Source organism: Phocoena sinus, chromosome 3 (genome assembly GCF_008692025.1).
Source record: "Phocoena sinus isolate mPhoSin1 chromosome 3, mPhoSin1.pri, whole genome shotgun sequence".
Taxonomy (NCBI): Eukaryota; Metazoa; Chordata; class Mammalia; order Artiodactyla; family Phocoenidae; genus Phocoena; species Phocoena sinus.
The window spans coordinates 37,129,458-37,150,745 of NC_045765.1; the positions used below are offsets into that span (position 1 = coordinate 37,129,458).

The 21,288-nt window shown below is 35.5% G+C and overlaps 1 protein-coding gene across 4 annotated transcripts in view; it reads left to right on the plus strand.

Moving 5' to 3' along the window:
• The window catches only part of RNF145 (ring finger protein 145), a 70,271-nt gene that overhangs the window by 40,437 nt on the left and 8,546 nt on the right, over positions 1-21,288 (plus strand). For 2 of the 4 annotated variants that reach the window (XM_032625852.1, XM_032625853.1), the window contains exons 5-10: positions 3,295-3,530; positions 5,997-6,172; positions 9,550-9,690; positions 12,211-12,393; positions 19,594-19,741; positions 20,651-21,007. In XM_032625852.1, the coding sequence (XP_032481743.1) occupies positions 3,295-3,530; positions 5,997-6,172; positions 9,550-9,690; positions 12,211-12,393; positions 19,594-19,741; positions 20,651-21,007 (1,241 nt within the window). The remainder of the gene's footprint in view (positions 1-3,294; positions 3,531-5,996; positions 6,173-9,549; positions 9,691-12,210; positions 12,394-19,593; positions 19,742-20,650; positions 21,008-21,288) is intronic. The other 2 variants (XM_032625854.1, XM_032625855.1) reach the window with 2 other exon arrangements.

Below are 21,288 nucleotides of genomic sequence, written 5' to 3' on the forward strand. Positions count from 1 at the left end.
AGCTCTATCTGCCTGGAATGCCAACTGCTTGTGACTAATGATAATTTCCCGTTGTGGGGAGAGTGCATTTGTCTCATCTTAAAAGGACCGCCCCAGCCTAAGATGGCTGTTCTTTTGTTAAGCTCTACATTTCCCCCCTGTCAGATCAGCAGAGTCAAATCATTGACATCTGGGCAATGACATCATCTTGGGCTACTTCCTGCTGAGAAAGGGCGACATTGGGTCCCAGTTGGCTTTGCTGGTTGGCTGTGGGGCTGTGGGATTCTGTGTGAATAGAAATTTTGGGAGGCCTGTTTGAGAGTAGTCAACTGTATTGATTCTAGAGGTTGGAATCCTTGTCTTGTCACCATTTGTAGCTTGATGGAATGAAGTTGGTTTTGTAGCAACTTGTTTGAAGTACTTGGTGACGTTGGTGGATCAGGATGGAAAGAGAAAAGAGGATCTCACAGTGTGCCTGGATTTGCCCCAGACGAGCTGCCGCTGCCGAACGCACCAGGTGTTAGAAGTGAGGAGTCCCAAAGCTAGGCCCAAAGGACACTACCACCCCATCGGGCAGGGACAGTCAGTCGATGTGGGACTGGGCTTTAGGTCCGCCAGAGAGTCAGGATGTGCAGTCCCTGGTCTCCAGGGACCTTAGACCATCGGCAGTGTTGAAGAGGAGAAAAGACTTTCCAGAATGTAGCCCTTGGGGTGACAGTGAGTCGGAGCCCGTCTGGAGACCTTGGGTCCCGCTGAGCAATAACCCTGGCCAGGGACCTTCGATTGCCCCAAGTCATTAGGCCGATCACTACTATTGGAAGACTGATTAGAAAAGGCAGAGAGAGGCATTCCCTGTATGGGCCACCAAAATGCTGTGGAGTGTGGTGATGGGGCTGGCAATGTGGGTGGTAAAAGAATTTACTGAGCCAGAAGTGAGGGTAGATAAGCGAGATCTATTGAGTACACTGCAAGGGAGCAGAGGGTGAGAGCAAGCTGGGGGGGTGGGGGGGATCTGCCTCAGTTTTCTTTATTATTAGGTATTTTTCTCTTTCTTAATGCCTTTGTGAATGTTATTCATGTGATTTGAATATATCAGTTCTTTAAAGGCTAAAATTAGTACTTTGTGGGAAAAAATACCACATATGTTACATACAGTGTAGTAGATTGTTAATAAATTTTCAGCTTTGTATAAAAATAGTTGCAGTTTTTGAATTCTTCTAACAATAATATGGATAGAACACAAATTAAAATCTAAAAATATTGTTTTGCTTTTCATTGGCAAGAAGGAAGAGAATTTGACTGATTCTTAAATTAATTTGGAAGACGACATGTTCAAGAATTTCTAAGAAATTCTGAGAGGAGCAATAAGAGGAGACTTGTCCAGTCAGTGAAAAGGAATAGTGGGCACTGTTATCAGAGTAGAGCACTGAAAAAAGTTAGCAAGTTCTGACACAGACACAAAATATACAGAAGATTCTGAAGTATACCAAAGTGGCATTTCAAATTAATGAGAAAAGAATTGGATGATTCCAATAGCTAGTTTTGAGACAACTGACTACACATCTGGAAAAACAAACATAGGTTTTTACTTTTTACCTTGTTCTAAAATAATTTCCATATAAATATTTAAATTAAAGAAAATATAGGTGATTACATGTATAATCTTGAGTAGGGGGAGCCATATAATTAACCATGGCACCAGAAGTAGAAACAATTAAGGAAAAGATTGATAGGTTTGACTCTTTATAATACAAACTTCTATACTATGAGAGAAAAAAGTTATTAAAATACTCAAATGACAGATTGGGAAAATAGAATTTTTCCCTTTATCATATTTTTCCTCCTTTATCATATGATAAAGGAGGTTAATATCTTGATCAAACAACAGAAGGCTACATATCCTAGTAAAAGAATAGACAAAGAATGTGAACAAACGTTTTGCCAAATAATTGCAAATGCGTTTACATGTTGATTGGCCAAAAAGTTCGTTCAAGTTTTTCTGTAAGGTTACGGAAAAACCTGAACGAACTTTTTGGCCAGCCCATTACTTATTGGTAATGTTCAGTGCTACTGGTAAACGACAAAATACAAATTTAACAAAAACTTAGAAAATATTCCTTGCCCTTCCCTTTCTTAAATTATTTTCACTGTTGACAGGTAGGTGAGAAAATGGACACCCCTGTACACTGTGTGTTTTGTGTCTGTAGGGCAATTGACAGTATGTGTTAAAAGCCTTAAAAAATGTTTCTTCTGACTCAGTAATCCCACTTATAGGAATTTAGGCTAAGAAAATATTAGGAAATGTGCTCCAAGTAGTTTATACAATGATGTCATAAATGTACAGGCTTATTCATAACAAATCATTTTATAATTATGAAATATTTGAAAATAGCCAAATGCTAATATTGTCATGTGCATTCAGTTTTTTAACTAAAAAAACAACAAAAGCCTTTATTTATTTATTTGAGAGATATATGCATAATATGTATTAAATGAAAAAAGCTGATTGTGTGTATGCTATAATCTCCTTTATATAAAACATTTGTGTATATTCACCTGCATAGAATAAATCTGAAGAGGTAACAATATGAATAACTTTGAGCACTGCCTAGGTTTCAGATAAAATGCTAAGGCTTTACGTGCAATACTTTATTTAATGAACACGACATTAACAGTGCTACCTTTGGGTGACAGGATTGTAGGAGATTGAGGCTTCTTTTTCCTTTTTACTTCTCTGTATTTCCTAACTTTTCTATAATCATGCATAATCCTCTGTGAGAAGAATTTGTTGTTTAAACTTTTCAGTTTTAACTTCTCATTATTGAGTCGTTTGGGAAGGCTTGCATGGTCCTGTAGAAGCAATTAAAGATTGAAAACCTCAGAATAAATCTTGTCACAGCATGATCTTGGACAAGTACCTGTATCTCTTGGATTTTATACTTTCACCTCTAGAGGAGAACGGTTAAATATTGAGGACCTTAGTAAAAGGAGCTAAATATATTTAGTTGTAACTGAATTCTTTTTTGAATGAGACATTTTAAAAAGTTGCCATATTATATATGCCATCTGGAATGTGATGAAGACCAGTGGATATTTGTGCTGCTTCTTTTAAGTCAGTCCTAGGGAATGGGTGCTCAAAATTCACAGAACATGTAATTTTGGTCAGATGAAATTAAAATTTGATTTAAAATATTATCTAAGAAATCCTAACTAAACTCCTTCAAAAGCTGTGTCATCATCCTTTTCAACAGTGTTTTGTTTTTATTTTGTGGATACCAAATCTCGAAATTAAATATGTTCTCCCCCCCATTTTAGGTCAGTTGGTGGTGTGTACTTTATGCTCCTGTGTCATGAAAACGAAGCAGATTTGGCTCTTTTCAGCTCACATGCTTCCTCTCCTAGCACGCCTCTGCCTTGTTCCTCTGGAGACAATTGTTATCATCAACAAATTTGCTATGATTTTTACTGGATTGGAAGTTCTTTATTTTCTTGGGTCTAACCTTCTAGTACCTTATAACCTTGCCAAGTCTGCATACAGAGAGTTGGTTCAGGTAAGACTGTGTAGATAAAATTCTACATAAATATTAAGTATATTAAAGATTTAGTTCACTTTTATTTCACAGTCATGGTCATGGTAACATTATGTTTGACAGTTTCAAAATAGTAACTGTTTTCAACCTAATTAGGAGCACCTGAGATTCTTTATTAAGTTCTATTGAGAGGCAGTAAAATGAAGTAAGTGCTTCTCCAGAAGCAGATGGTCTGGGTTCTCACTCTGATGCTGCTGTTTACCAGCTGTGTAACCTGGGGTTAGTCACTTAAGTTTGCTTATCCCTAAAATGGAGCTAATAATAACTGTTGTACTTAAGGCATAGGGTAGCCGTGAGATTTGAATGAGTTCAGTGCCAGGTAGATGATATTCAGTGTTAACTACGATAACAAAGACAAGAATGATGTAGAATTGAATACCTAGAGGTCAAATCCTATTTTTTTCCTGATTATAGCCCTACTGTGAGTACAGTTTTTTCCTTACGTTTGTTTAATAGACTGAGAAGTTAAATAGTTCTGGGCTATGGTACGACAGATTTCATTTAGATGTGGTGCTTGGACTGATTTTGCCAACATAACGTGCTTCTGTCTCTCCTACTTTTATCAGCCTTTGCTCTCAAACAGATTATTTCCAGACACAAACAGTAGATATTGAGGAGATAAATAGTTCTATTTGATTTAATCAGTGAATTTCAGTATATAAAATAGGTCTTAAAACTGACATTGGTATCAAGAGAGTATTAAAATGGGCATTCTCTCCTAGCTCTTTACTGTGTGCGTGACCCTAAGGTACAGGAAGCTTTCAGATTGGTCAAACTGATACTACTAAATGAATCCTTTCCTTGTTGTTATTGTTGTGGCCCCAGGGGCAGATTTCCCAGAAAAATTTCCTAAGCTCTTGGCCTTACCCTGATTCTACTGATTTCTTCATCTTACATAATGATTAACTTGAGCAACTCTCTTGAAAGTAGATCTTCAGAAGAAGATGAAGTTATTTTCATACTCTCATTGAACAGTTTCTTCGTGGGGAAGCGTTGTTGTATGCAGAGTCAGAATGATGAATTTATGTATTTTTTATTTGAATTCAATCTTGTGGAACTACCCTGGTTTGTAAGAAGTGGTAGATATTCAGTAAATATTACTTGGATACTGTTTATTTAGTCACCATAAGGACAAAGCCTCCGTTTTTCAGTGTCATGTTTACCTTCTTGGTTGCCATAAGGTTCTTGTAGCACAAGATGTTGCAGTTGAAAATAAAGTATAGGTTACGAAATTCGTGACCTGGAAAGAATTGGATAGACAAGAAGTGGAAACTGTCAGGTATTTTAGTGGTCTTTTCCTTGAATGGAAAGAAGGAAAAGTACTCTACCTCTCAGTGATTAGTTTGCTGCTAATAGTAATTTTGCAGCTAACTGGACAATTTCCTTTTTCTTTCAATATTTTCTAGTTGGGAAAAAATAGGGGTTAATCATGACTCAGTTTTAGAAAAAATATTTGATTTACAGATGAAAAAATGTAAATTTAGAATAAGCTACAAGTCAGTGTATTTTCATTTAAGGTCTTTATAGTTTTTGAAACATTCTGGTGTCACACCGAGCATTCCGGCAAGACCAATTGGCTGCTTAGGTTAGAGTTTGTAACCTACTTGGCAGAACCTTGTGTTACCAGGGTCCGGTCCCTGGCTTAGTAACTCCAGAAACTTGGTTACAGCTGTACTCCTAGGCTGAATCAGATTATGCAAATTAATTCCTCCTAATCAGTCTCATAAGAAATTGTTTTATAAACTAGACAGCTAATTTATTGACTTATAGTAGTTTAATAAACTTTTTTTAGGTGTACCTTTTTCCCTGGTGTTAATACACTTGGCAAACCAAATCATTTGAGAAATGTTGCTTGATAAATACACAGTAGGAGCAAGGGGAATTGATTTGTCTGAGGGAAAAGACTTCCTGTCTTTGCTCCATAATAAACTTCTCCAATGATTATTCTGTCTTCCATCAAACTACTTCTCATCTGTGACCTTCCTGAATAAACTCTGGAAAATTCTTTTATATTTCCCTTCCTCCTAGCCCCTCAAGCAGTATTGCATCGTTCATGCTAGTCCTGATCATTTTGATTAGACATGAGTAAGTTTACCAAGGCTCCTCACACTCCCTTGACGTAGTTGAACTGACTGTGACTTTATTTTGACATTATCCCTGAACTGCTAGGCAGTTTACTGTTGCCATTTGATGAATGTGTGTCAACGGTTAATAATAATGCAAAGTCAGAAAATTAACAAAGACATGCTAATTCCTACTTGTATGTATAGAGCTAACTTTGAAGGAATTTAGTTGAAATAATCTTGCAAGAAAAGAAAAGCTACTCAGTTTTTCTCTTTCAGTACTTTAGGTTAAACTCTTTTGTGTTTAAATGTGTTTATTGAAGTGATACAAGGTGTTTTCCTAAAGTCCTATTTTCTTACTCAGGTAGTGGAGGTATATGGCCTTCTAGCCTTGGGGATGTCCCTGTGGAATCAGCTGGTAGTCCCTGTACTGTTCATGGTTTTCTGGCTCGTCTTATTTGCTCTTCAGATTTACTCCTATTTCAGTACTCGAGATCAGCCTGCATCACGAGAGAGGCTTCTTTTCCTTTTCCTCACAAGGTAATTAATAAGAGTATATGATATTATATATAACCCTAGGAAGAGAAAACTTTGATCTAGGAATAGTAAGTTTTTCAAATTAACTTTTGTCAGTCTTTTTATAGTGCTTCATATTCAATTAAAATAGGATTTTCACTCAGTGGATGCCTAGGTCTGGCAATGTAGGGAGGTGCTAATATAATAATGGTGGTATATTTGGCTGCACTGTAGACCGTAGTACAGCAAATGATTTGTGGAAGGGTATGTAGCAAACTGTAAAAATGTTTTTTCAATTTCAAGTTAAACTACTGGAAAAGAAATATGTTACTAAAAATAACTATCACTTTAATTGAGTATTTAATATGTGCCAGCCACACTAATAAACACTTCTTCATACTTACTTTTATAGCAGCCCTGCAAGAAAGGTACCTTTATTATCATTAGCATTTCAGAGGTAAGGAAACTGTACCAAGAGTAACTTGCCCAGGTGCCAGTGCCCAAAGAAGGGGTGCTGACACTCAAACCCCATCTGAGTCCAAATCCTATGACTTACCTATACACTTTCACTATGCCCTGTTATTTTCAGTGTTTTGCTTCCGTATTAATATAGAGTCAAATAATGGTAAAATGAGTATATCATAGTATTTTACTATTTAACCTAAAGGAATTCTAAGACTTGGTTTCTAAAATAAATTATTAAAAAAAAATCTTAAGTCATTAGAGTCCTTTTTCCCCCTCATTATCTTTGTTGTGAGCTTATCTAGACATTTGTCACTGTTAAATTCCAAGTTTCCATCTCAATCCCTCAGAATCTAGCAGATGGGTCTACATCTTCATTCCCTGGCTCATTGTCACTTTAAAAGGCAAGAAAGAAACTCTCCTCCTGGGAAGTGTAGGCGAATACAACTTTAGAGTTTTAGTTAGTAGAGCTGTTGTTTCGCAGCCATCCAAAATGATGGAGTGTTGTGCACCAAGTGGTGTAGGGGAGGAGAAGTTTAAGACAGATTTACTCTCTTTAAGGAGCATGTTACTTGTTAAGATTGAAAACGTTACAAAGTTAAACAGCAATAAAAATGTCATGGGGCGATGCCTATTTTGACAAGTAAGTAAAATAAACTTATTGGTACTGAGTCAGATTTTGTACTTTCTGAGACTTTTAATTAAAAAGTAGCTTTTATAAACATGCAATAAACTGATGTCAAACACATTTTAATGGCCAATTCATTGTTTCACTGCTATTTGTTTTTATGTAAGTATCATGGAGATTTTATGCAGAGTTTTAAAATGGTCCAAAAAGTAACTGAATTTAAAGAGAAAGAGAGATATACAGTTCAGTGGTTAGGATAACCTAAGTGTGGGACTGGGATTGGTCATGTTTTAAACCAGATTATTATCCATTGTGAAGCACAATCAAATGAAGCATAGTATAATGTAAGAGGCTTAACAAATCAGTAAGCTATGAATGAATTTGGACTTAACAAAGTAAGAAAATAATGCTGAGATTTTAGGTGAGGCTTAGATATCTTGCCAAAATAATTTTCTTCTTTATTCCTTTTCCATACATAGGATAGATTGCCCCTTCTCTATATAAGAATATTTTAATTTGGTGTTTTATAGAGAAGTTCCTGTGTGGTTCTTTCATTAATTTGTATCTCTGTAAGCATTGTTCTTTGTCCTTCTTGATGCACTTGTGTGTTAGGTTATGTGTGTATGTTGCTTTGCCAAAGAACAACTTACTTTCAAAAAGGAGAATCACAAGTTTACCAGGATACCCTGAGTAAAACAAACCAACAAAGCATGGCAAACAAACTGAAAAACAAAAAGAAGGGTTTTTTGCAGCCAGGAAATAGAAACTAAAATCAATAAAATGTCTCATCGAGGGGAGATGGGAAGAAAAGTTTTATAAATTTCCCAGCCTCTTTCACTTCCCTAAAGCTAGGTTGAAACCTTTTGTTTTCTTTAGTATGCTCTTGAAAAATAGCACCACACATTTTTTTAAAGTAAGAGAAAAAGAATGTGCTCCTCTTGAAAATGTAATTAAATCATACTGTTTGGGTAAAAAAGATTTCTTTAAAAATAGACACAAGAATAGAGAAATTGTTTGGACATTCAGTAAAACTTTCAGACTTTTCCAATGGGAATGAAGTAATATTTTTAGTGTTATTTTTAGCCATGATCCTCATATTTTTAAATTACTGGACAATTTGTTGAAACATGGTATATAATGATTTTTCTGAGAAAAATATCAAACATTTCAGAAATTAGACTTTTAAGAATGCCATAAAATTATTTATTCTTTAGCTGTCAACTACCGTGATTGGTAGATATTTTGGCTCCTAATGGAAAACCAGACATTTTTTTCCTCATCATAATGCACAGTGGTCTACGTAAAATTAGATGTTTTCACATAAAAAGTAACTTAAAAACAGTTGTGTAAGAAGGATAGCCGTGTAGCAGAGGCATGGAGCTACATAGTAAAGGGCAGATACTGATTTGCCTGAATGAATTCCTCATCCATGCAAGACATTATTCACTGAAATTTCAAAACTTGATACCATGCTTTGAATGTTTTTTTATTAGTTGCTTTGTAAATGCTAAATCCAAATTATTGGTACATAATGTTACATATATTTGCAAAATACTTGTGAAATTATTCTCAAATGTGTTCAATAAAAGTATTGAATGTATTTCTATAAAATATGAAAGTATTTCCAAGGTTTAGTGCAAGTCCAGTTCTCCTTATTAAAAATTGCTATTAAAATTATTTTGAAATGGTCTTGGGCTATATTCTTGGACATGCTTTTGAAATAACCCAGAAAAAACCTGCATTTACCTATGCCTAAATTAATTAAAATGTAAAGCACCAGTAGCATGGAAGACATTGTTGGAGTGAGAGGAGTCAGGGGCTGCAGAGTCTGCACAGGCCCTACCCCATAGCAGTTTGGTCAGAGAAGGAGTTTTGACAAGGAACCACATTAGCAGTACAGTCTGATCCATTTGAACAGCCAGAACCTTTCAGAAGAACAATGGGCAACTATACACATTTCTTTTGAATATTATCAGCATGTTAATTAGATTTTCTTAAGGTTTGAACAAGATTTAAGCCTTCAGAGTTTTACTACCTTTGAAGGAGATGATAGTTAATAAAAATAAAAAAGACTGTGTTTCAGATTTGGTGCTATGTGCTGAATATTTGCCAAAGAGAAAAATGAGGTTAGGATACTAATAAGAATGGATTTAAATTATTAACAGAGTGGTTAGGTGATTTCATCTCAAATTTTGGGTGTTTTCATTGAGGATCAGATCAAGCTTGGTGGTTATTTAAAGGCCTAAGATGTTTCAATTCCAAATAAACAATTTTTATTGGACAATATTTCCCCCCCCGCCTTTTTTTCTAGTATTGCTGAATGCTGCAGCACTCCTTACTCACTTTTGGGTTTGGTCTTCACGGTTTCTTTTGTTGCCTTGGGTGTTCTGACACTCTGCAAGTTTTACTTGCAGGGTTATCGAGCTTTCATGAATGATCCTGCCATGAATCGGTAAGTTCTTCACCCTGAATAGCTCTAGACATTTAAATCTTATGTAACTTGAAGAAGGAATGATGAATTTCTTTGTTGATGAATTTTAGAGGAAATGGAATTTTGAGGACTTTTTTTTTGGAATGGTTGCAATATTTAGATTAAAATACTATGAAAAAATAACTAAATTTCTGTGTATAAAAGATGTATTTTTATTATATGTACATAACAATGTATATTAGACACTTTCCTTTCCTAGATTTATTTAAGAGATTTTTGGATAGCTTGCTTTTTCCCATTTGACGTTTGTGTTGCTCTGTTAAAATCAGATTTCTAAATTCGATACTTTCTTAAAGATTTTTTTTTTATGTTTGAACATAATTTTGATACTGATTGAAGTTTCAAAGGATGCATTAATGAGGATGCAGAATAGTTATTCCAGTTGTTATTAAATCACTAAGATCAGGTATTAGGAAACTACTTCTAGAACTTGTCATGATTTCTGTTATCTGAATTAACATAGAGGTTTAATGGTTTCATTTATATAAGTTTATGTAACCTCTTCTTAAAGTATTTAAATTTTTATGGAATATTTCATGACTAGTAGATGCTGAGTACCTTGTAAATTGAGGGGAAATTTTAATTTGTTGTATATTAGTTTTTTAATGACAGAAAAGAAAAAACCTATGCTCTGTAATTTTCCTGCCAGTCCCAGCTAACACCTTTATAATGGAAAAAGGGAGTGGGGACAAGACAGAAAAATAATTCATGTTTAAGTTCACAGAATTCATACCATTCAGAAAGCACAAAATGGAAAATGACAACTTTCTTCCCCTACTTCCCATTTCCTCTCCCCAAAGGTAACAGCTGTAGATGGTAATTTAAAACATTTCTTATAGGGAAAAGTATATATAGTCTTTTCCACATACTATACACATTGTTCTGTACCTTATCTTGTCACTTAATATGGTTTAGATAGGTATTTTTGTTTTGTTTTTAATGTCAACACATACACCTCGTTCTTTTTGATGAATGCATAGTATTGCAAAAATAATGTATCTTTTTTTTTTGCTATTTAAAAATAATGCTGCTATGAGTGTCTTTGTTCATGTCTCTCTTTTTAAACCCTTAATTAGGAAAATTTTAAACCAGTAAAGCTGAGAAAATAGTAAAAATGAACCCCTATGTATGTACCTGGCACCCATCTCCAGTAATATGGCCAGTGTTGTGTGTTGTGTGCCCCTGTCAATTCCACCTACCTTGTCCCATAACACCCCCTCCCTAGCTGCATTTGTTTGGAGCAAATCCCAGATATAATATTATTTTACCTCTAAATCTTTTAGGAAAAAACCATAACTACAATAGAGCATTCATTTCTGATAGAAGAATTCCTTGACATCAGATACCCAGTTGGTGTTCATATTTCCCTAATTATCTGTCTAAATTTTAAAAAACATTTTGTTTGCTCAACTCAGGATCCAAATAATGCCCATGTTGTAGTTGACTGGTATGCCTCTTAAGTCTCTTTCAATATTTAGTTTCCTGCTATCTCTTTATTTTTTCCCTTTAATGTTATTTGTTGAAGACATCGGATTGTTTGTCCTACTTAGTTTTTCAGTCTGGATTTTACTGATTGTATCCCCATGATGTCACATAATATGTTCCATTGTTCACTTTATCTCTCAAATCTATGTGTGTGTGTGTGTGTGTGTATGTGTGTATATATATATATATATATATATATCTTAAAAATCTATATATATCTTTTGTAGTACATCCATAGGGTAAATTACTAGTAATATTATTGAATTGAAGGGTATGTACATTTTAAATTTATTAGCAATTCTTCTCCAGAAACATTTTACCTGTTTATATCTCAACATTAGTCTGCCCATATTTTTTTACATTCCTTGTCAGTACTTGGGTCATCAGGCTTTGAAATATTTGCTAATTTGTGTATCTGAAAACTGTACCTGTCCTTTGCTCATTTCTCATTTATTTGTAAGATTCTTTATAATTCAAGTCAATAAGATAAAAAGGTCTTAGGACTTTGTATATATTTTCCATATGGAAATTGAACTTCAAAAAAAGTATTTTTGTTTACGTCTCTCGTTCTTATGGTCTTCTTAAATAGACCTTCCCTACTCCAAGATTATAGAGACATTCACTTGTGGTTCTCTATTTTATAATCGGGATATAGCTCATGATGTAAATATGTATATAATTCAGTGGATATCTAAGAATTGTAGGAGTGTCTAACTCATAAGCCAAGCCTGGTTAGAATACTTTTATTTATCTGAGAAGTTGCTTTTTTTCTTCTCACTGTATGCTAAAATTATAGCTATTATGTTTTGCACATGTAGTGATACATTATGCTTGTATTTTATTACACTGACATTAATATTCTGATCAAGTTCTTTTGTCGAAGTCAGAATAGATCACAAATATGTAATAACAGTCTAAGCCTTTGGATTATTTTCCCTCGGAATTAAAGGTGATTCTGATTATTGTTTATTTTTCCAAAAACGTGTGCTTTTCTAGGGGCATGACAGAAGGAGTTACGCTGTTAATCCTGGCGGTGCAGACTGGTCTGATAGAGCTGCAGGTTGTTCACCGGGCATTCCTGCTCAGTATTATCCTTTTCATTGTTGTAGCTTCTATCCTGCAGTCTATGTTAGAGATTGCAGATCCTATTGTTTTGGCACTGGGAGCATCTCGAGACAAGTAAGAAACTTCCTAAAAGAAATTTTTGTCATATTGTTTACATAAGTTTGTTGTCTGAAGATCTAGGTATTGTTTAGAGACAAGATGGATAAATAATTGGTATTAGCTTATTAGCAAGTTTACCTTTTTATTTTTTGTATGTATTTGACATTTCTGGGTTTTTTTTCTCAACATTCTTGTATATAAAAACTCACATTAAAGGCCAAGTAATTACAAATCAGCTTTTTCTTTTTCAGAGAAATGTAGTACTTTTTTATACTTATACAGTTTTAAAATTAAGAATGTAGAGCATAAAATTCAGCATAGTAAATATAACAAATAATATACAATTTTATTCTGTGCAGTGCTAAAGGAGAGGAAGCATTGAGAGAAAGGGCAAATGAAGGAGAGAAAAGTAAAGGTTTCAGACAATCATAAAGATAGGCATTTATGGGGCTTCCCTGGTGGCACAGTGGTTGAGAGTCCGCCTGCCGATGCAGGGAACACGGGTTCGTGCCCCGGTCCAGGAAGGTCCCACATGTCGCCGAGCGGCTGGGCCCTTGAGCCATGGCCACTGAGCCTGTGCATCCGGAGCCTGTGCTCTGCAATGGAAGAGGCCACAACAATGAGAGGCTCGCGTACCGGGGAAAAAAAAAAAAAAACAAAAAACGATAGGCATTTATGGAATAACAGTCTCATCTGATGGCGTTTTGCAACTAACTGAGGCTATAATGGGGGTTCTTGACACCTTATGGGACCAGCTGGATTCATATTCATCTCATATTACAGAAATTTTCATAAGGAATAAAAGTCAAATTATTTGGCTTTTTAAGATACTATGATGTAAATATGTATAATTCAGTGGATATCTAAGAATGGTAGGAGTGTAACCTACCTAATGGTAGGCTTATGGTAATTTATACAAGGATTTTCTATAAGGAATTGCTTAAAACTCAGTGCCACTATTTTTTTCCAGCATGCTTCTACACACTCTGATTATTGATTATTGAAATACCCGATTTAATTGCTTCCTTGGTGGTGCTTTATAAGTAAGGAAATTAACATTTTAATTATAGTTAATCAGATTTATCTTTCTATCCCCATATTGCCAAACATTCTGAAAACTTGTCAAACCCATAGAATGGCTGAAAGAGTCAATTTAATTTAAATAAACTCAAAGCTCTTGGATATGTTTCAGATAATTTTAATCATTATACTTATTTGAGATTTGGTTTTTAGGTTTAAGGTTTCTCAGTAGAAGCATTTAAGATGTTGAATTCAATGGTGAACTTAGTTAAATAGTCACTTAAATTGGGGTTTTGACCTAAGTACAGTTAATATTTTGTCATCTCTGGCAGTATACTTTAGTATTATTAATTATACCAATTAAAAGACTGATATAATACAATAGAAAGTTTGGAAAAGAGAGAGAAATAAGACCATAATTTCACTGCCATAGGCACCAGTAAATTCAGTTCTGGGTCCTTCCAGGGTGCTGAACTAGCATCATTACTGGCTTCTTCCTCCAAGATCAAATACAGAGGAAATTTAGAGGGAAAGAAGCAAGACTGAGAAGCCCTGTGTGTTGGTGTGGAGTGGTTATTTTGGATTGGTGTCACTGTTGTTACTCATGTCTGTAGCAGCATTAATTGGCCTGAGGCAAGAGAGGCTCTTGGCTGTGACAGGATGAGATAGGAATGAACAGTTACAGTTCTGTTCTTTCTTCTCTCCCACTACTGCCTATGGTAATTAGAATATACAATCAACAGTTAAATGGCAGTACTTTTTAAAACAAATGAAATGGAAAAGTTGTGAGAAAAATAAAACTTATTAGAGCTGACTTAAGAATTAAAAAGCTTGGATAGTTCTGTTAAAGAAATGGAAGCAAATGGTAAACATCCTGACTCAGATAGTGTTATAGGCAAGTTCTACCAAACTTTGAAGGAGCAGATATCCCTGTTTTAAACAAATGCTTTCAGACAATAGAAAGACTATCCCCCCACCCCTGCTCATTCTTTGAAACCAGTATAAATCCATATTGAAATCAAACAGACAATTTGAGAAAGATAAAGTTTATTTCACTCACAATAGGAGATACTGTGAAGTTTTTATAATAATTGGCTCAAGTATAGACAACTTGACCAATGGAACAGAGCCCCCAGACAGGTCCGTATATATATGGGACTTTGGTGTATGGCCAAAGTGGCATGTTAGATGAGTGGGGCAGGTGGTTCTCTTCTGTAATGTAGCTGGAAAAAAATGGTTTCTAATTGGAAAAAGGTGGAATTGGATTCCTGTCTCACAGCCGTAAACAAAAGAATCAACTCCAGAATGGTAGAGCCTTAAATGTCAAAATAAAAAATTAAATCTGCATAGAGTAGTATATTTTGGACCTTCAAGTAGGAAAAAAAAATTATTAAACTGATGGAACTGGCCGTGAAAGACTGAGACTAAGAATGACTATGATTATGAAAGAAAAGAATGATAAATCTATCAAAATTAATAACATTTTCTAAACCTAAAGGAAACTTGTATTAGAAATGATAGTTACAAACCTGGGAGAAGATATTTATAGTATTCACACTTCCTCAAGAATTACTATCAAGAATATATATGTAAATAGCTCAGATTGGTGAGAGAAGTGGATAAAATACATCATCAGGCTTTTAGTGAAAGTGGAAACAATGAATATGAAGAGAGGTTCAGTGTCTTTAGTGGTCAGAGAAATGTGAATCAAGACTGCTGTGAGATACTGTTTTAAATCTGTGGAAGTGGCAATGAATAAATAATAGAAAAGAAGGAAGGAAGGGAGAGAGAGGAAAGAAAGCTGATACCTAGGGTAGAAGAAAACATAGGTCCCCAGATATCCCACGTTTCTGGTGGGAGTGTAAATTAGTGTAATCGCTTTGGAAAACAGTTTAGCATTGTCTCCTCCTATGTAGATACTCAAGACATTCTTGTGCATGTTCAGGAGGGACATGTAGAAGAATGTTCATAGCACAATTCACAATAGCAGAAACCTGGGAACGAATCATATGCCAATCAAACAGGAAAGGGGGTGAATAAATGTGATAGTAGTCACAGTGGAATGTTAAAAACATAGTGATGCATTAAACATTTTGAATGATTCATAGCAATATATAAAGTAAATCCCCAAAGATGACAATATAGAATGTTTTGTTTTGTTTTGCGGTACACGGGCCTCTCACTGTTGTGGCCTCTCCCACTGCGGAGCACAGGCTCCGGACGCGCAGGCTCAGCGGCCATGGCTCACAGGCCTAGCTGCTCTGCGGCATGTGGGATCTTCCCGGACCGGGGCACGAACCCGTGTTCCCTGCATCGGCAGGCGGACTCTCAACCACTGCACCACCAGGGAAGCCCTAGAATGTTATTTTTATATCAAAAACAGAATTTTAAAATGCACTCTTTAGGAGTACATATGGATAAACAAAACTGTAGAAAGGGAAGCAAGCAAGAGAGTGAAGAGTGCAGGACTCATGAAATGGTTTCATTGGGTGGAGGGAGGCAGGACATGGACTAGGCTGGCCTGCCACATGGTCCAGGGCCTCTTTTGTACGGGGAGATGGGTTCATGAATGCTTGCTACATTTCAGGTATTTAAAATAGCTAATTGGATTATGAACTAATAAAAAAGGGGGACATGCACAGACCAATAACGATAGTGCATTGTGAACAGAGGATTGTGATTAATTCAATTAAGTGTACCAGGTTTGTAATTAATTCAGTTAAGTGTACCATTAAAAAAGGAAATGGAAAAATTTCCTAATTCTCACATTAGGTTAACAATTAAAAGGTAATATTGAAACTCTGCTTCTCTCTGTCGTTAAGGAAGTAATTATTAGGGGAAAATCCTCACACGTCTTGGTGTTGCTAGGACTGGAGGTAATTTCCAGTGTTTAAACTTAAAAATGTGTCTCAGATAGTTTTAGCCGTAGATATAATTGTTACTTTTATCCAGGAATTTTATTACAGTTGTTAGCAAGGAATTTTACAACTAGAGTCTACTGTATTCAAATGATATAGCAGATTTTCAAATTCCGCTATTCGTTTTTGGTTTTTTTTTTTTTTTTTTGGGTTACGCGCGCCTCTCACTGTTGTGGCCTCTCCCGTTGCGGAGCACAGGCACCGGACGCGCAGGCTCAGCGGCCATGGCTCATGGGCCCAGCCGCTCCGCAGCATGTGGGATCCTCCCGGACCAGGGCACAAACCCATGTCCCCTGCATCGGCAGGTGGACTCTCAACCACTGCGCCACCAGTGAAGCCCCACTATTCATTTTATGTTTAATTTTAAATTAGATTTTTATTGAATTTTAACTGCTTAAATAAGGATAAGTATGTATGTAATGTTTGTGTGTATATAAAACATAGAAATCAGACGTAAGTTTAAAACTGTTGGCATCATATTATATTTACTTTTCTGTGTACATGTATAAATATATGTTTGTATATATATGTAAATTATATAAGTGAATCACAGAATCACAGCTAGCTTGATTTTGAAAAATATATTTAAAGTTTTAAGGCAAATTGCCCTATTATAACTACTGCCTGCTTTTCTTTAAAAAAAGTAAAAGTTTGGAATCTCAAAGCAGGGCTACTGTGGCAGGTTTATATTTGTCCCTTAACTTCTAATAAGAAAAATGTGTGACAAGAAAAAATGTAAAACACTTTCCAAAGTGCCTAGCTTTAATTTTAACCAGAATAATAATTTACTTTCTTATCAGACTTGCTAACTGTGGACAGTCCCACACAGTATAGCATTTAACTTAGTGTGGTTATTTTTCCTCCTACCTATGTTGTAGTAGAGTTAAAGGTAGGCAGGATGATTTATGTTACTCTTCTGTCTCCTTGAGATACTTTACATGGACTTGAGAACATATCACAGATGCTGATATTTAATTAAAACAGCGTAATTATTGTGGCTATGAGCTTTAAACTATTTTGGTTGAAATTCACGTTTCCTCGTAATGTTTTTAAATAATCTGTGTTTGTTTTTATTAGAGAATCATTAAATGATTTAAGACTTGATATTCAGTTTACATAGATTGTAATTGAGTTTTTTTAAGAGAGGAGATGGCTGTTTGGGGCTCACGCTGATTTCTTTCTAGATTTGTGATCCTTATGTTAAAAAATTACTCCAGCTTTGGCTTTTATTTACCAAGGAAATGGAAGTATCTAGCATCTTTTTTTTTTTCTCTTTAAACCCCTGTTGGGGTAATAAGTCATTACATCATCATTTGTCTTATAAATTGGATATATAAAGTAAATAATAAACTTGTAGGGGGTGGAAATCATACCTTTTTTATTATTGCACAGAAAGATTTTTTCAAGGTTCTGCTTAAGGCACTTGTTGGGGGAGGGTTTTGTGTCATTTTTCTTTTAGAAGTTGGTTTACAATCTATTAAATTTGGGGTATATTTAAGGAATGAGCTGTTAGAATAGTACAATGTACGAAGAGCTAAATAAAAGAAAAGATTATGTTCCTTCTCCTTTTGCCATAACTAGGGGACTCCTGCTGTGTATTCCACTATTGACAAGGAGGATTCAAGTGGAATCAGAAGCTGAAATCTAAGTCTAAGAAATTTCTTGACTTGTTGGGTGTCTTAAAAGCATAAAGTTATACATGGAACTGTTCTGCTGTGTAATGACCACAATTAACTTTTGTCCTGCTTATATCATAGGGCTTTGCACTTGGGTGGATAGATGGGTAGGTAAGAAAAGGTAGTAATTGATGGAAAATAATTTGAAAAATATCAAGCAGAAATAAGTTTTCAAGTTTTATTTGGCACTTATTTCAAACAAGCCTCTGTGCTTAGGAGCTGGAGTTATCCTATTTTTGAGGAGATTAAATATGGGTGATAAGACTTTTTAAAAATGTGTGTACATATATAAAATATTTTTATTTAAATAATAAATATAAAATAAAAATATAAGTAAGAATGTTTAGGTGTATATGATACATAATGTATAAAATATTATATATAAATATCTATATATTGAAGCAGTGCTTCAATTTATTGTATGATTGGTACAGATGTTAAGAATTCTGAGAGGGTAGGTGATTCCTGGGGAAAGGATATCATTACCTGTATAAATATAATTGTTTAGCTTGAGCTAGTCTAAAGCGTTTAGAAAAGGAGAGAGTGGGATGCAGGCATTTCTGGTGGAATTTTTAAGAGTGCTTGTGTTTTTTTGGGAAGAGAGTTAACCATCTTTGCTTGTAGTGAGGGACAGATGTTGGCAAGTTTGGACCAAAAAATTGGGAGTGATAGGGACTTCCCTGGTGTCACAGTGGTTGAGAATCCACCTGCCAATGTGGGGACATGGGTTCAAGCCCTCGTCTGGGAAGATCCCACATGCTGCAGAGCAACTAAGCCTATGGGCCACAACTACTGAGCTTGCATGCTGCAGCTGCTGGAGCCCGTGCTCTGCAACAAGAGAAGCCATCGCAATAAGAAGCTTGCACACCGCAACGAAGAGTAGCCCCCGCTCGCCGCAACTAGAGAAAGCCCGCGTGCAGCAACAAAGACCCAACACAGCCCCCGAAAAATAAATTAAAAAAAGGCTAAAAAAAAAAAAATTGGGAGTGGAGGACCTAAAATGCCAGGCTAGGAAGTTTAGAGAAGGTATTGACAGTATTATGCTAGCAGAGCTTTAGAACGATTAATCTCTCTAGGAACAGGGGCTAGAAGGGAAGGAAGATCAGCTAGTAGGTCTTAAAGTGCAGTGGTTCATAGTTTTTCCCCAACCTCAACAGATGTGAGGGGTAATACCCCTGCTCATTGGAGAGCCATTCCTCTTAGTAACACTGCACTCACGGCTGCAGAGATTTTCATCCAGGGTGGTGCAGGTGAGGAGAGGATGTCACAATTTAAGACAGCACATTACTGTTAAAATTGTTGAAGCTTAATGCTATAAAAGCCTGACATCGCTTTGAGATTGCTTGGAATGGGAATGAGATTGAAAGCAAACTATTCAGAAAAAAAAAAGAATTGGTGGTACTTGTCAATTGACTGAGTGTGGGGTGTTAAGAGAAAAGGTGCTTTGAAGCCTTTGACATGACTTGCCCTGAAATCTAGCACTGTGACTGGCATGGAGAAGGGTGTGCAGTAAAATGCTGTAAAATTGAAGCATGGCACAAGATTGGTTAGTTGTGCTGCTAGGTGACAGGCACGTTAAAAGGATACTTTTCTTTCTCTAGGAGTTTATGGAAACACTTCCGTGCTGTGAGCCTTTGTTTATTTTTACTGGTGTTCCCTGCATATATGGCTTATATGATTTGCCAGTTTTTCCACATGGATTTTTGGCTTCTTATCATTATTTCTAGCAGCATTCTCACCTCTCTTCAGGTAAGCCCAGGATTAATTAACTTTATATAATAACTCATTTTCTTACTTTTCCTTCCAGGAAAGGAATTAAACTTTTTCAAGATTAATGATGATAAGTGGTCTATTTAGGTGATTACTTCCCATCCTCTTTACTAGAATGCATTACATTTATTTGAGCATAGGCGTTAGAAGGTAGGTTATTAAAATACTAAGCCTATCTGTCACTGTAGTTTTTTTTAATCAAGGTAATTAAACTTTGCAATATCTCTTTTTCAAAATGGTATGATACAGAACTGTCACATAAATCTTAAATAGATAAGTAACTATAAAATATTAAAAGATTTCAGTGCTTGTTTGGAGCATATTTTGCCCACTCAAAAATATCCATAGTTTCATAATGTATATAAATAAATGATACCTGTGTATGTATTACACGGACATGATATATACTTTACACACACACACACACACACACACACACAATGTTACCATGGAATGGATAAACTTACTGTAACTTAAAAGTGTATCTTGGCTGCCTAATCAGTAACAAGTAAAAGAAAAATGTAGCACTGGCAATAAAGATTTATTCATTGTTTCTTGTAGAAGTAAAGGTTCTTTGAAAGTTGAGGAATAGATAAGAGTACAGAATTAGGAAATTTTAGATAGAATTGTGAGGGGTTTGGTGACCAGGGGAAAGAAGGAAAGAATGTCAGAGAAGACTGATTACTAATCAGAATCATTTTAGTAAAGTTATATCTCAAGGTACTTTTCAGTATCAAAGATCTGTATTACTGAGATCACCCACATTTTAATTGTACCACTGTCTCCTATGGATATGAAATCTGGTATACTAAAGATATTAGTAATGTGTTATCACTTAAAGTCTAGGAAAAACTTTATTAGTGATTATATACATCTGTTTTTTTTCAGGTTCTAGGAACACTTTTTATTTATGTCTTATTTATGGTTGAGGAATTCAGAAAAGAGCCAGTAGAAAACATGGATGATGTCATCTACTATGTGAACGGCACTTACCGCCTGCTGGAGTTTCTTGTGGCCCTCTGTGTGGTGGCCTATGGCGTCTCCGAGACCATCTTTGGAGAATGGACAGTAATGGGCTCAATGATCATCTTCATCCATTCCTACTATAATGTGTGGCTTCGGGCCCAACTGGGGTGGAAGAGCTTCCTTCTCCGAAGGGATGCTGTGAATAAGATTAAATCATTACCCATTGCTACGAAAGAGCAGCTTGAGAAACACAATGATATTTGTGCCATCTGTTATCAGGTAACTCATACAGTAAGAAGCCATTTGGGTGGTTCATACCATGTATCCCTTACAACTTTAACCACATTATACAAATTCAAGTTAAATTTCCAGGCAGAAATTATCTCCTGGGTAAAAAAAAAGTGGGCCTCAGATATTATTAAAGACCTGATAAAATATTTCCATTTTATTTCTAAAGTAAGTTTTAAATTTAGTTCCTCAAGTTCTAATTTATTGTTATTTTCAACATTATTGCTCACCCATAAATAAAGGAAAAACAGGTCAGGTGTATTTTATATTTA